The following is a 15,536-nucleotide window of genomic DNA, read 5'->3' as shown; positions in this document are numbered from 1 at the left end:
TCCAATTTAATTACCTACAACCATTCATACAGTTTAATGGAATTTTAATTGCAGGGAGCAAAGATCGATAGTGTTGATGTTGAAGGTCGAACTCCACTACTACTTGCTACTTATTGTGCATCATGGAAAATTGTGAATTTATTACTATCAAAAGGTACAAGATAAGAAAAAAAATGCATTATGAACAATGTTATTAAATGAGCACATGCCTATTAGAGGTCATCAGCTTTGAAATCTCTGCTAATTTTCTTTATGTTTATTTAGGAGCAAATGTAGAATTAAAAGATCATCTTGGTCGTAATTTTTTGCATCTAACAGTACTACATCCTGGAGGATTAAAACATATGAATGAACAGTTTTTAAAGGTACAAGAAGCATCTACTTATGTATGTTAGATTCATGCACTAATTCACAGTGTTTGAGAAATATTACTCTCATTTTCTTCAGAATATGCTTATAAAAATTGTTTACATTTGCATTTTGCTCTTAGTATACAACATAGCTGTTTAAATATTTCATTCTATGAAATATTGCATTGATCTGGTGCCACGAAACATTGCACAAATGCATTCACATTTTAGAAAGAGAAAGAAATACAGAGGATTAGAGGTAAAATAGAACTTTTTATTTTTTCTGTAATTGACACATTTATAATTGCATACCTTTCACCAACACCTCAGCTGGGGCATTAAAATATTCAGCCTACATATACTAGGGAACATATTTAAGTTCAAAGTGGAAGTGCACTTTGTGGCTACATTCACACAGCAATTTATGCCATTTTCCTGATGGTTATTTCTGCATTTTATTTGAGCTTTTATAAAATGTAAAAGCTACTTCCAGAAATATAGTGAAATGTAGCACAAGTTTAGCACTCATTTTCATCTTATTTGCAAAGAGATCTTTTCTGGAAGACAGAAATGAGTGCTAAACTTGTGCTGTATTCTGTTGTATTTTCAGAAGAAGCTTTACATTTTATAGAAGCTTTACATTTTATAGAAGCTTTACATTTTATAAAAGCTCAAATATAATGTGGAAATTAATAGTTAATGTTGGAAAATGGAATAAACTTCCATGTGAATGCAGCCCTTGTCAACAGTAGCAAAGAATATAAGGATACTTTATGGAAAGCTATTGTGTTTATGGAGTATCAACTGCCTTAACTTCTTATTGACCCAATTCATTGCCTTCTAAGATGTACACTGTTGGGGCTGTCTTAAGCATATGCGGCGCCGGGGTGCAAAGATCCGCCCGGTGCCCCCCCCAGGTTGCCCAGTCCCAGGAACGTAGAAAGGCGGAGCCGGCCAGCCACCTCAGCGTCTCGCCGGCTCGGTCGCCTTTGAACTCGCAGCGCAGAGCTGCCCACAGCGCTCCAACCGACAGGCGGGCTCTTCCCCGGACTCAACTCTCAGGCCCCAGACTCTCAGCCTGGCGCCCTTGAGAGCCCGGCGCCTGGGTGCCCTGTACACTGTGAATATTTCAGTCTAAAACCCTCCAAAATGTTCAATGTTCAATGAAAATGTGTTATAATACATTCTACTACATTTCCGGCTGCTAATCACATTCACTTAATTCTTTAAGGAGCCATATACCATCTGAACAGAATCTTGGATTGAGTCTCTTTCAAGTGAGAAAAACTTTTTTGGCTCATAGATTTTCTGCCATGCTGTCTCTTTAATAAAGGTTCCCAGATATCTCCCCCGAAGCATAACATTCTTTCATTAAAATAATAATAATTGCAATTTGATAGAAGCAGGTATTTCTTTTTTAATTCTGATTCTGTTGCCTGAGTTTTCTTATGTTTCTTTAGCAAAAATTCAGTAAGGACTTAAATACAAAATGGGTTTTGCAAAAAGACAGATTCCATAAGGTGCTGTTAATGTGCTGTACTCTTTGTATGTAACAGATGAAGCATATTAAAGATCTCATAACGGATGAAGATAACGAAGGGTGCACTCCTCTACATTATGCATGCAGGCAGGGGGTTCCCCTTTCAGTGAACAGCCTCCTCGAACTGAACGTTTCCATCTGTTGTAAAAGCCGAGATAAGAAATCTCCTTTGCATTTTGCAGCTAGGTAAGCCTAGGTCCTCCCTAATTGGCTGTTTCACATTCCTGATGTCATCATGAGTATATGCAACAAAAGCTTTTTGTTTTTTGTTTTTAAAATGTAGCTATGGGCGTATCAACACCTGTCAACGACTCCTCCGTGATATGGTAGATACCAGGCTCTTGAACGAAGGAGATAAGAAAGGGATGACTCCCCTGCACTTGGCTGCTCAGAATGGTCATGAGAAGGTAGTGCAGTTTCTCTTGAAGAAAGGTGCCCTCTTCCTCTGGTAAGTTTTTTGTTTTCTCTCTCTCACCCCCCCCCCCCCGCCCTCAAGTTAACAATAGAAATGTAAAGTAACTTGCTTATATTAGATATGCATAGCCTTAGAATAATCTGAGTTATCAAGAAAAGAACCCTGTTCAAGAAAAGTGATATATTTTGTGTTTAATTCATTGACAAAGATGCAAAGATAATTGTGTGATCAATAACTGATCTCTGGGTAGCTAATGGAGGCATGCATAGGAATATAGAAAACTGTCCCCTATACCATTGATTCACTTAACTCAGTGTTGTTTACACTGATTGACACCGGCTCTCCAGGGATTTTGACAGGGGTCATACAATAGAGATGAGATGAACTTTCACATATTTCCAGCAGCTGTTAAATGTAGCTTGGCATGCTATAATTGCCAGTCCATAATGCCGGTGCTGTCAGTTCTGGTCACCTTTTTGGTGGTGTGAAAGAGGGACCTGTATTTGTCACCTCTGTCCTCACATTAATGGCCAGGTCTGTCAGAGTGCCACCTTGATTGATCAGGGCTGTATTCATGTTCATAATGTTCCAGTTATTCTTCAATTTGAAATACACTATACAAAATATTGATATTGCAGTGGGAAATCACAGTGCCATGTATTTTTACACAAAGCACTTATATAGTAGTTAAGATTTTGCTTTTTCCAGATCCATGTAACAGCCTGAACGTAGACCCCAAAAAAAATGTGGTCAGGGAATTATAGTAAAGCACAGTATGTAATAACATGGCAATACCTTGTTCTGATTTATTTCAATCTGTTTTCGAAAGTGATTATAAAGGCTGGACAGCTTTGCACCATGCTGCATTTGGAGGGTATACTCGCACAATGCAGATAATTTTGAATACTAATGTGAAGTGCACAGATAAAGTGGATGAAGAAGGGGTAAGTCTTACGCAATCTTTAGCAATATATAAGAAAAGTATTATGGAGTAGCCCCATTGTACTACTTGGCATATAAGTCTACAAAAGGGCAGCCATATTCCAGTTCCCCAAATCTTGGCTGACTAACCTGCACAATATGCACATTATTTACTAATTAGGCAAAACATGTGGTGGGTTGGGAAAAGGTTAAGCAACCCTCACCCTGTGGGACGGGGGCATCGTAAATGGGAAATAAATATGTGACTGTTTCAGTTAGTTCATATTCTAATGGCATTCTATTTGACATGTTATCCTTGTGGAAAAGAACACGGCCCTCCATCTTGCTGCCAGAGAAGGCCATGCCAAAGCCGTTAGACTGCTTCTGGATGACAGTGCCAAAGTCCTCTTGAACAAAAACGAGGCTTCTTTTCTTCACGAAGCCATACACAATGGGCGGAAAGATGTCGTAAACACTGTCATCTTACATAAAAGGTAAGAAGCACCTGATACCCAACAATATATAACATCTAGCATAGAGATATATTATTTTTCACACTGTGTGTCTACCATACCATTTTAACAGTTTGATTTCTGTACCATTCACATTTGCTTTCCCCCATGAATTTGTACTGCTCTTTCTCTTAAACGTTATCTTTGGAAAAAGTAGCTGGTTAGAGAGGAATTTTGAATATCTTTCTCCACACTTCTCTCTGTGAGACAGGACAGGGAACATTTTTTTTGTCTGTGAGGCCAGTCCTGATCGGGGGGAGCTCCTCCTTTAATAATTTATCTGTTCCTATAGCAAATTCTAGGGGACGCGGGTAGCTCTGTGGTCTAAACCACAGAGCCTAGGGCTTGCCGATCAGAAGGTCAGCCGTTTGAATCCCTGCAACTGGGTGAGCTCCCATTGTTCACCCAGTGATTTCCCTGCTTTTGCCTGTTTAATTGCCTCTGCCACTTCCTGAGATGTTATTGATGTATTCAGATCTATTAATTTCTCCTCTTTGGTTTTTGGTAGGTTATTCTCTTTTAAATACTTACCTATTTCTATATTCCCCCCTTTCCTTTCCTGTATAAATCCATGAAATATTTAACAAATGCTTTCCTAATTTCCTTCAAATTATCTATAACTTTTTAATTTAATTTGATTTGATTTATAATATTCTACGACAAAAATATTCTAAGCCCACTCAACTTGGTTTTTTTCAGATGGGAAGAGACTGTTGTAACATTTTCTCACCATTCAAGTACAAATAAATGTCCTCTAATAGAGATGGTTGAATATCTTCCTGAATGTTTGAAAGTAAGATTATATACTGAACAATTTAACTTGGGATTAAATAAACATAGGTTTGGATCACATGTAAAAGAATCTGTTTTATACCTTGTCTTAGAGCCTTGTGTGAGTAAAGTAAAACTAAACCTTTGACCATCTGTAACGTATCAGTTGGAATCAGAATGTCTATAGTGATTAACTGAAATAATAATTAAATCCAAAATGCATGCAATGTGGGTAGCAGTCAGTGAATAAAGCCAGCATGAGAAGGTAATAAAAAGTCACAACAATACATGAAAACCACAGTATATTGCACATTTCTCAGCTGAATGTAATAAATGCATATCAATCAATAATGAAGAGTCTGCATAATCCGGCAAACCTCCCAATTGTGGGAAGGGCTGTGCCTGAAAAGGGAGGTTTTGGAATAGTTTACTACATGATTCTTTTTCATAGAGCCTGAAACTTTAGCTTGGATGTGCATTTGAATTTGGGGTTTTTGAACTGGAAAGATTAATTGCACTGTTAATTTTTGTGAGCTATTTCAGTTCTTGTCCATATTGTAGCATCTGAGTGACTCATTGTGTCATTTGGAATTGCTGTCCTACACTTTTGAAGAAAAAAATTATTTTTATCTGAGCTTGGAAAATCTGCTTTATGGTTGCATAACACTTTTATTATTAAATGTGTTCAAGTGTCGTCACAAAGCACTGAATGCTTCTTTTTCTTCTCCTCTTGGTTTCTATAAGTTAGTTTTAGACAATTGCATCACTGAATCATCAGACGACAAGGCATCCAAAGACTTCTGTGTAAGTTAAAAGCACCGTTAAAAAAAAATGGAGACATTTTAGAGTTGCTAAAGCATTTGATGCATTGAGAGACAAGTCATGATTCCTGGCTTTGTATTGTAATACGGGATTATCATCTTATGAATCTAGCTGTGTATTGTCTTGGCTTGTATTCTCTAATGCTCCTGGGCATCCTCATAGAGGCAGAGGGGTCTCCCAACAGAACTGTTAAAGCAGGGCCTTTTGAGAATAAGGTATAATTTTAATTTGTTGCATTGCACGGTGGATGTACCTCTTTTGCTATGGCAGTAATGCTGGGAGCAACTGCAAGCTCTTGAAAACAGGGTAGCTACTTTATGTTAGGATGTTGGACAGCGTCCCTTGCAACTAAAATAATATTAAAGAAAATAGATGTCTCACCGCTTACAATATTTCTTTTTTATTTCTTTTTCCATTTCAGGATTCATACTTCCTGAAAGTTCAAAAGTGTGTATGTGTTTAGTTTTTATCGTGAGTTTATTTGTGTCTAGTAATGCACTGTTTTCATATGCTAAACAAATATATAACCATATTGGCTCATATGAACTCAAATTTGAGTGTATATTTTAGAGAACATTCAAATTTTAATAGACAGTGCTTGCACCTTTTCATGGTTTGCTTCAAAGGCATATAGGGATATACTGTTCTTTGTTGTTGAAAGTTAAGCTGAGATGATCTTGCTTCATACTTGTATAGGTTGAATATAACTTCAGATATCTTCAGTGCCCACTGAAGCTTACCAAGAAATTAAAAGAAGATGATGATATTGTGTATGAGCCACTTATCACTCTTAACGTAAGCTATGCTAATGTGATTTCAAACCTACTACTTTATTTTGTTTTGTTTACTCTATATTATATTTATTTTAATACATTTATAAACTATTTTTTTCCAATTTCTTAAGTGGCCGAGTTGTTGCCAGTCACCCAACCAACACCCACTTTTTATGACTCCCTCCATCCTACTGCAACCCTCTGTGTTATATCCCAGACAATTCAAGAGGTTCCTGCAACCCTCAGGAGTAGCTTTTGGGGGGACATGGAGGACTTCAATGGGTGCATTAGCAAAAATTGGGTGCTCCACTTAGCACATGTGGAAGCGCTTTCCTCTAGAGCAAAGCCACTCTTGGTTCTATCTGAATTTGTTTGAAGCAACATTTTCTTAATTAATAACATTTCATTTAAGACATTCGGTTTGATATTTATCCTGACTGTCTGCATCAGGATAAACATAAACATGATTTGAATGATGTTTTAATTAACTCTTGGGAGAATGTGAGGCTTCCATCAGTATTTTCTCTTCCTGGAGTATAAACTGGTAATTTTCAACTCTTAAATATTTTTCACATTTTTAAAATAAAGATACCACACTGTAATGTTTAAAGATGTGTGTGTGTGTTTGTGTACACACACATATGTTTTCCCTGAACCTATGAAGCTGTTAAGAGATAGCTTTCAGTTACAATATTAGCTTGAAAATATTTAATTGCATAAATGGACAATCTGCATCTCCCCCCACCCCAGGCCATGGTCCGTCATAATCGTGTTGAACTGCTCAGCCATCCTGTCTGTACAGAATATTTACTCATGAAATGGTAGGTATTTGTATTACTAGGATCCCACTGTTCCACTAATTTTGTTCTTAGTAAGGTTCATTGGCAGAGAGAAATCTCCACTGAGATTTCCAGTGCATGGACATGGGATTTATAGGAGCTGTATAACCAGTATATCAAGCTTCCGGCAAACATCATGTACATGAATTGTATTTATGCATATTCCATTAATTTAAGGGAAAATGAAAGCTGCTTTCAAGCCGGCAGAGACATCTAATCCTTGCTGTTGAGTTTTACCAGGGCGGGGGAAGAGGGGCGGAATCCTATTTATGCTTCCCCCCAGTGGCATAGAAAATATTGACCTTTGATAATACTACGAAAATACGCATGGTGACCATTTTAGGCGCGTCCAACTGATGCGCAATCACTGATGCGTGGGTCCATTTGGATTATACACACTCAAAAAATGAGCGGGGGGGGGGGGGGCAGGGAAAGGAACTCCTGTGCGAAATGGTCACCGTCTATAATACCAAATTAAATTTTGCTTTACAGGATGGCCTATGGGTTTCGAGCACATCTCATGAATCTAGCTGTGTATTGTCTTGGCTTAATGCCTCTAACGCTCCTGATCATCCACATAGAACCAGAGGGGTCTTCCAACAGAACTGTTAAAGCAGGGCCTTTTGAGAATAAGGTATCATTTTAATTTGTTGCATTGGGACAGTGGCTGTATCTTTCGCCATGGCAGTAATGCTGGGAGTGACTGCAAACTTTTGGAAACAGAGTAGCTACTCTGTGGGGGGGTGGGGGGTGGACAGCGCCCCTTGTGACTAAAATAATATTAAAGAAAACAGATGTCTCACCATTTACAATATTTCTTTTTTCTATTTCAGAGTTCATACTTCACAAAAGTGTGCATGTGTTTAGTTTTTATCATGAGCTTATTTGGGATCTGCAAAGAAATAATACAACTCTTCCAACAGGTATGTATATATGGGACCCTCCTATTAGAGGGTCCTGGTTGCGCGCGGACCCTGGGACTTCACCCATAGGGGTTAATTGGTGGGGGAAGTAGCTAAAGCCCAGGCCATAGCCCCTGGCTCACGTCAGGAGGCTGTTTTAGCCAATCCCCGGAGGGTGGCGTGATCCCAGGGGCTTTAAAAGGCGGCAGCGTGACACAGCTAGGGGCACTTGCATCGTGCTGCCAAACACCTGCCCTCCCTCCCTAGAATTTGGTAGTTTCGTCTGGCCTTGCTTTGGTTTGGGTCGCCTGTTTTGGAACAGGGGCTGGGTAGGATTTTTTTCCGTTTGGCAAATTGGCTCTAGCCACTTGGTTTTTGCCTACCGCTTAGCAATCGTCACAAGGTGGCGGTTAGGCATTGGCTCAGTTGGATTGTGGAGAGGGGAGGTGTGGCCATCACCTGCCCCTCCAGGAACTGGGTATTCTGTTAAAGGAAGCTGGGAGTCCTGGATCTCGTCCAAAGCCCGCTTGAGGGGCTAGGGCCATGCCAGGACCACAGGAACCCCGGGGTGAGCTTCAGTTGGTCCGCATCAACATTGCTCCCTCGTTTGGTTTACCCCATTGGACTGCCACCCAGAGACGTGGCGTCAGTTATAGTTGGGAGTCAATGCCTAACCCAATATCACTCACGTGATTGTAATTCAATAAAGCTGTGGCCAAAATTTGCCCAAAAACCTAAAACTGAAATATGTGTCTGAGTGAAGTTATTTTCGGGGGTGGGTCCTGGGGGCCTCGAGGTGCAAATATATACACACGTGGCCTTCCTTTCACATTTCTTGAAGTGTTTTTTAATGTGCAGTTAAAACAAAGTTCTGCCTTTTATCCTACTTCACGACACAGAGAGAACATGAGGTGTCATCTGTTTTAATTCATTTTTGACAGTGTTAACACCTATTTTTGTCTTTTATACTCTAGAAACTTAAGTATCTCTTGGATTATTCGAATCTCCTCGACTGGACAATATATACTACAAACATCATTTTTGTATCATCTTTATTTATTCAACTTCCAGTTCGTTTGCAGTGGGAGTGTGGTGCAATTGCTATATTCTTGTCTTGGATGAATTTCTTGCTATATCTGCAAAGGTAAACTATAGTGCTCACTCTATGACAATGTAAATGGCTATAGTTGACTGTGAACCAGGGATGAGGGAGCTACCTCATCTCACATGGTATCAGTCAGCAAGGCCAATGAGTCAAGATGTTGGGAACTGACATTAGCTGGAGGTTCACAGGGACCCTTAACCCTGATGGAGAGGTAGAGTCACCTAGGTTAAAAAATGCTATTGCTACTGAAGGAGAAAGTGACTCAACCACTATGGAAACTGTATATGGAGGCCTAGATCTTAATTACTAGATTGGGCCAATTATCAGTGTCAGTTTGTCAGCTTCCTTCACAGAAGCATAATATGTTGATGCTATATATATAGCTGGTGTGTGTGTGTGTGTGTGTGTGTGTGTGTGTGTATAAAGACTGTTAATTATGGTTTTTCCCCATATATATCTTCCTAGATTTGAGAATTATGGAATATATGTTGTGATGTTTTGGGAAATTTTGAGGACTTTGATCCGGATCATCATTGTCTTCTTCTTCTTGATGTTAGCCTTTGGGCTCAGCTTCCATGTTCTTCTCGGTTCACAGGTTAGAAATGTCACCATTGTGTAATACTTGGTTTATTAGAAATAGAAATTACATTGATTTACAAAAAATTTTTTTTAGCAACAATGCATAATATTATGAAAACTCTTCTGTGTGTTTTGCACTGGACAGTCATAAATTCTGGGACTAATGGCCAGCAGGTTGATGCCTTTATTATTTCAGGCACTTGAACAACAACAACAACAACAACAATTTATACCGATCTGACTGGGTTGCCACTCTGGGGCAGCTCCCAAATAAATATTAAAAACACAATGAAACATAATAAATGAGATGTACTGCTGGAAGGAACTTGTATTCCAAACACTGGAAATGATTTTTTGCACTCTTCTGTTAAAAGTGATTGTTGTTTAGTTGCTTTATGGATTTCCTCTCTTTTTTTAAAAAAAGTTTGATCTTAAAGCTATTTCACATGATGCCATATGTATTTTATGTCTCCTTTTTCTCCTTTTGAAAATTTCTTTGTAGGAAACATATGGCACTCCATATCTTTCTGTAATGCAAACATTTGCCATGATGCTAGGAGATATCAATTATCGTGAAGCTTTCCTTGAACCAATGCTTTCCGATCATCTGCCATATCCGTTCCTGAGTTTTGCAATGCTTGTTATCTTCTCTCTCCTTATTCCAATCCTTCTTATGAACTTGCTGGTAAGAATTAAATGTGTTAAATATGGAAGCTGGTGTTATAGCCAAACTGCTTGCATATCTGTCTATCTCTCTAACTTGTATGTGAGAGACAGGGATAAATTTTCTTTCAGAAAATATTACAGATGGAGTAGATAGCAGCATTGACAATTTTTGCGTTTTGGCTTGATGTGGGCAGACAAATCCACAGTCTTGCATTTACTGCCTCAGAGGAGGCCGACTTGTACCAGGTCAGGCTAATTGTCACTGTCATCTTTTCAGCACCTGCTAGAAACACGTTTTTTTAGAAAGGTCTACAAAGATATTTAGAAAGTTGATGCTAGTTTTCATCTGTTTTTAGTTTATTGCTACTTTATTTATTTATTTATTGTATTGGTCGCTTTATTTTTGCGAAAGGCAATTCAAAGCGAATCACACCCAAAGCACAAACAAACCCAAAACCCTGTATACATTACTTCTGATCAAAAGAAAGGCTTTACAAGAGAGAATTTAAAATTTAATATTATAACAATTCAAAACAATAAGAAATTGCTATCTAAAACATATAATCTCTTACCAGACTGGGAATTGATGGATGAAGAAGTGAAAGAAACAATGATCAAATGGGCCCAAGATGTCGGACATACTATTTATCTAGAGCAATGGGAGAAACTCTGACGAGAAGATATTCGATTTACCGCCTCATATACAATTAAATAAAATTTTATCAAGATGTTCCATAGGTGTTATTTAATACTAGTTAAGTTGGCAAAGATGTATAAATTGAAATCCAATCTCTGTTGGAAATGTGGCAAAGAAATGGGAACAACAATACATATGTGGTGGAGGTGTAAGGAAATTAAGAAATTCTGGACAGTAATACATGAAGAATTAAAGAAGATGTTGAAAATATCAATAAATAAAAAACCAAAGATATATCTTCTTCGATTGATAGGGGAAGAGATACCACGGGGTGGGGGGGAATCTTCTTATATGCAAGCACAGCAGCTAGAGTAGTGATTGTGGCTAAATGGAAATCACAAACTCTACCTTCAAGGGAGGAATGGATTTGTAAGTTAAATGAATACTTAGCTTTGGCAAAGTTAACAGCTGTTATAAGAAATCAATTGAATGAAAAATTAAAAAAGGAGTGGAAATGCTTCGATGAATATATGGGAAAATATTGCTCAAAAAAAGATATGCTAATATGCCTAGATTAAAAATGCAAAGTATTTAAATTAATGCAAGTTAGTAAGGAAGGACAATAAGACTGTATAGATGAATCAAGAAATATGTAGAATGCAAAGATAAATGTAATTTCAAAATGTAGAGGAAATCGAGGGGGGGAGGGACAAAATAATATGATGTTTGATTGAGGATGTAAGTGATAAGTATGTGTGGGGATGGGGTTGACATGGTGAAGACTTTATTTATTTACTTCCACATTACATCATATTGCAAATAAAACAAAATGTTTTTCTAAAAAAAACAAAAGCAAAAAAACCCTGTATACATTACAACAAAGAGAGAGAAAATACATTGAAAGCATCCCTCCCATTTCAACTTTTTGAAAGTCTTAAATTATTGTTGTTAATTCTTCTTACTGATTTGGTTTTATCTTTTCTGAAAGCTGCTTTGAGCAGTTTTTCTGTTTTTACAATCATGCGGGGTAGAAATTTTATGAAATAAAATAAATAAAACTGTGAATGCCACCAGATAAAGCTGTGGTATTATGTGAAAATGCTTCCTAAATCTGGATGCGAGCAAATGCTTTGTTTCACTGCAACATAATTACATCCAGTGGTATACTGCATAGCTGTCAACATTTCCCTTTTTTTAAGGGAAATTGCCTTATTCCGAATAGGATTCTTTGCAAGAAAAGGGAAAAGTTGACAGCTATAGTATACTGTAAGGTTACTTTTAATTTTGAAAACCTAATTCCTTATACATTTGGGAATAATTTATTTCCTTTCAGAAATAATGTTAATGTGGAACAGAATGGATATTCAGGAAAAGCATGGGAATCAAAATGGCCTTGTTAACTCTGCTTTGTGTTTTATAGATTGGCTTGGCTGTTGGTGACATTGCAGAGGTACAGAAATTTGCAGCACTGAAAAGAATAGCAATGCAGGTTTGTGACAGACATTCTGGCTATTATATTCCTTGCAATGGGTGAAACTTTCCCTTGGGCTAGCATTGAATTAGAATTGAGAAATACCTTGGTTTATTCTGAGCTAATTCATGCTAAATGTGATCATTTTGTTTAGGTCAGTCTTCACACAAATTTGGAGAAGAAACTGCCATACTGGTTTCTCAGCAGAGTTGACCAGGATTCAATCACTGTGTATCCCAATAGGCCAAGATATTGTGGATTTATGGTAAGATGGATGAATAATTCCTTCTAAATTGTATTCTGTGTCCTATGCATTCATCCAAACATATACACACAAGGGGAGGGGGGTGAAAGTTGATTACTTAAATTAATGAATTTTAATAAATGATTACTTTTAATGAATGATTACTTAAATTAATGAATCTATGAATTTTTGTTTTTTGTTTTTGCAGAGTGTGTTTCAATATTGCTTTGGCTGTAATGATATAGCAGCAAATACGCAGAATGCTGATACATCTTTGGAACTAGAAGTATTGAAACAGAAGTACAGGTATTTTTTATTGGGTGTTTCTTCTTCTTTCTAAATGTTTGTACAAAGAAAAATAAAGTAGTCAGGTTTTAGTTAATGCCAGTGTTATGGTCTACTTGCAGCCATTATAGGACTACTTGTCCAGAATCTACATCTCATTGTAAGCCTTATTTACCAGGATGAAGATAGCAAGCTACTGCAGAGTTTTTAAAACATCTTTCTTAGAATCATGCCCCAAAGAAAAAGCAAAGCTTGGCAGGCCACATTAAAAGTTGATCATCATTATTATTATTATTATAGCTGTTCTGTTACTCCCCACCACCACCAACCCACATTCTTGGCTGAAGAGGATACAGGTTGCACCGTTTTCACTTTTTGGCCTACAGGACACCTAAAAACCACTAAGGAGAGGGGCGAAAAACAAGGAATTTTCCATGCCTTCCATAGTTCATGCTTTAATACAGCTTTGGAAGCACAGAGTTAAAACAACCACTGTCCTGGTTAAAAATGAAGACAATAAAACAGATGAAAAAAGATACTCTGCATCCTATGAAAGGAGTAGCAAAATGCCCTTGAGAAAGATCATCAGTATTGCAATGCATTGTTCATACTAAAGAAAGGTAAAGGTACCCCTGCCCGTACGGGCCAGTCTTGACAGACTCTGGGGTTTGTGCGCCCATCTCACTCTATAGGCCGTGGGCCAGCGCTGTCCACTGACACTTCCGGGTCACGTGGCCAGCGTGACAAGCTGCACCTGGCGAGCCAGCGCAACACACTGAACACCGTTTACCTTCCCGCTAGTAAGCGGTCCCTATTTATCTACTTGCACCCGTGGGTGCTTTCGAACTGCTAGGTTGGCAGGCGCTGGGACCGAGCGACCCCACCGCAGGGATTCGAACCGCCGACCTTTCGATCGGCAAGTCCTAGGCGCTGAGGCTTTTACCCACAGCGCCAGCCGCGTCCCATTGTTCATACTACAAAATAGTTAATCCATTTGCCTGCAGATATTTCCCTTTCTGTTTTTTCACTGTGGATTGATGCAGTTCTCTGGATCAGAATTAAATTAAAATAGCCTAAAATATAGAAATAGCATAGCTTAAAGTAGTATAAGTACGCTTTAAGTATTTTTTTTCTTTTCAAGAGATGAATGAACTATATTGAAAGTTTTTTTGTATTTAATGTTATGAAGAGTTCTGCATCCTAATATATATATATAAATAAATAAATGTCTTTTTGTGTTTTAGGCTTAAAGATATTGCAGCACTTATGGAGAAACAGCATGACCTCCTTAAACTGGTTGTTCAAAAAATGGAAATCATATCTGAGGCTGAGGATGAAGACACAAACGATCTATTCCAGCACAAATTTAGGAAGAAGCAGTTGGAGCATAAAAACAGTAAATGGGATACAGTATTAAAGGCAGTGAAATGCAAACCTCCTGAGATCTAGAGCTGCCCCCAGCAGCAGCTGAGGGAGGTGGCTTTCAGGCAGGAATCATTCACCACATGTGAGGCAAGGAAGAGAGGAGATGAAAGTTTGCCCTTTACCCAAACCATCCAGATGTAGCAGTGAGGGTATCCTGGGCAGCACTATGCAAATGTATAGTTGCTGACTAGCAGACCCCGTAGTCTTCTCTGTTTTAATCATCCTAACTAGTCAGCAACTACTTGTCTGTAGGATGCTATCCCACCTCACGTTTCTCTGTGATGGCTTTTGCTAAGAGTGTGCTTAGCACTATTCAAGCATACTTCCTTGCCCTTAGTTGTCTAAAATACTCCCTTCCCTCCTGGCTGCCTTCTGATGGCTATGTTTGAAAATTGGCTATCCCTTCCTACTTATCGGAGGCTGCTGGTTTCTGCCAGAAAACCACTTCACTAGCTACTTCTGGCTGTAGCGAAAACGCTGTTTGAACGTTGTACTATTTTATGTCTATATATTTCTGCCTCAGCTATTGCTAAATATTGCTAAACTCTTCTTCTCCAGTTGCATGGTTATAATAATACTAATGGAGTTTGCATAATGTAAAGAGAGATGTTCTCGGCCAGAGAGTGTGTTAAATACCTCTTAACTCTTTATCTTATCACATGTAACGTGAACACAAACGAAGAGGATAAGCAATGATTTAATGTAGCAAATAGCTGGTTCATAGAATAATAATAATAATAATAATAATAAATTTTATTTATATCCCGCCCTCCCCAGCCGAAGCCGGGCTCAGGGCGGCTAACAACAATAAAACAGTACAAAAGTACAACATAAACAACATTCTAAAATCATTCATTATAAAAATTAATTTTAATACTGAATACTCAGTCAGCACAGGTCCCAGTTAAATCACTGGAGCATCTCAGAGTATATGTGTAAGAAGCATATGAATAGGAAGTACAGTTGACTTGCAACTTGTGCAATTGCAGCTTTACATATTTGGTAGCCTGCCGTAATCGCACAGATATAATGCATGCAAGGCGGAGATCTTAAAAAAAATCTTTCCACACCAGGTTTTCTTGCAGTGGAAAGCTTTTAAGCTCTCAGACTTATTCACTGGCTCTGGGAAGCTCTTGTGTATGATCTGGGAAGGTCTCGCAAGATATTGTAAACTGCCTTGTGTATAAAGGTAAAGGTAAAGGGACCCCTGACCATTAGGTCCAGTCGTGACCAGAAAGGCAGCTTACAAATTAAAAGTGAAATGAAATCTCGCAAATGT

The 15,536-nt window shown here is 38.2% G+C and overlaps 1 protein-coding gene and 1 long non-coding RNA gene across 3 annotated transcripts in view; both read left to right on the top strand.

Moving 5' to 3' along the window:
* The window catches only part of LOC308593209, a 361,814-nt gene that overhangs the window by 264,693 nt on the left and 81,585 nt on the right, over window positions 1–15,536 (top strand). The gene's annotated exons all lie outside the window — the stretch shown is intronic.
* Window positions 1–15,536, top strand: part of TRPA1 (transient receptor potential cation channel subfamily A member 1) — a 33,331-nt gene that overhangs the window by 13,773 nt on the left and 4,022 nt on the right. Inside the window, exons 9-27 of one of the 2 annotated variants that reach the window (XM_081204440.1) lie at window positions 55–154; window positions 265–365; window positions 1,904–2,076; window positions 2,174–2,338; window positions 3,135–3,249; window positions 3,554–3,720; window positions 4,438–4,531; window positions 5,254–5,313; window positions 6,028–6,126; window positions 6,855–6,925; window positions 7,436–7,577; window positions 7,777–7,866; window positions 8,820–8,989; window positions 9,416–9,545; window positions 10,032–10,214; window positions 12,253–12,321; window positions 12,458–12,568; window positions 12,756–12,853; window positions 14,077–14,228. In XM_081204440.1, coding sequence (XP_081060566.1) covers window positions 55–154; window positions 265–365; window positions 1,904–2,076; window positions 2,174–2,338; window positions 3,135–3,249; window positions 3,554–3,720; window positions 4,438–4,531; window positions 5,254–5,313; window positions 6,028–6,126; window positions 6,855–6,925; window positions 7,436–7,577; window positions 7,777–7,866; window positions 8,820–8,989; window positions 9,416–9,545; window positions 10,032–10,214; window positions 12,253–12,321; window positions 12,458–12,568; window positions 12,756–12,853; window positions 14,077–14,228 — 2,290 coding nt within the window. Of the gene's footprint in view, window positions 1–54; window positions 155–264; window positions 366–1,903; window positions 2,077–2,173; window positions 2,339–3,134; window positions 3,250–3,553; window positions 3,721–4,437; window positions 4,532–5,253; window positions 5,314–6,027; window positions 6,127–6,854; window positions 6,926–7,435; window positions 7,578–7,776; window positions 7,867–8,819; window positions 8,990–9,415; window positions 9,546–10,031; window positions 10,215–12,252; window positions 12,322–12,457; window positions 12,569–12,755; window positions 12,854–14,076; window positions 14,980–15,536 lie in introns of those variants that run through there. The other variant, XM_081204441.1, reaches the window with a different exon arrangement.

The sequence above is a fragment of the Podarcis bocagei genome (genome assembly GCF_964188305.1).
Source record: "Podarcis bocagei genome assembly, chromosome: 8".
Taxonomy (NCBI): domain Eukaryota; kingdom Metazoa; phylum Chordata; class Lepidosauria; order Squamata; family Lacertidae; genus Podarcis; species Podarcis bocagei.
This window is presented reverse-complemented; position numbering and strand designations above follow the sequence as displayed.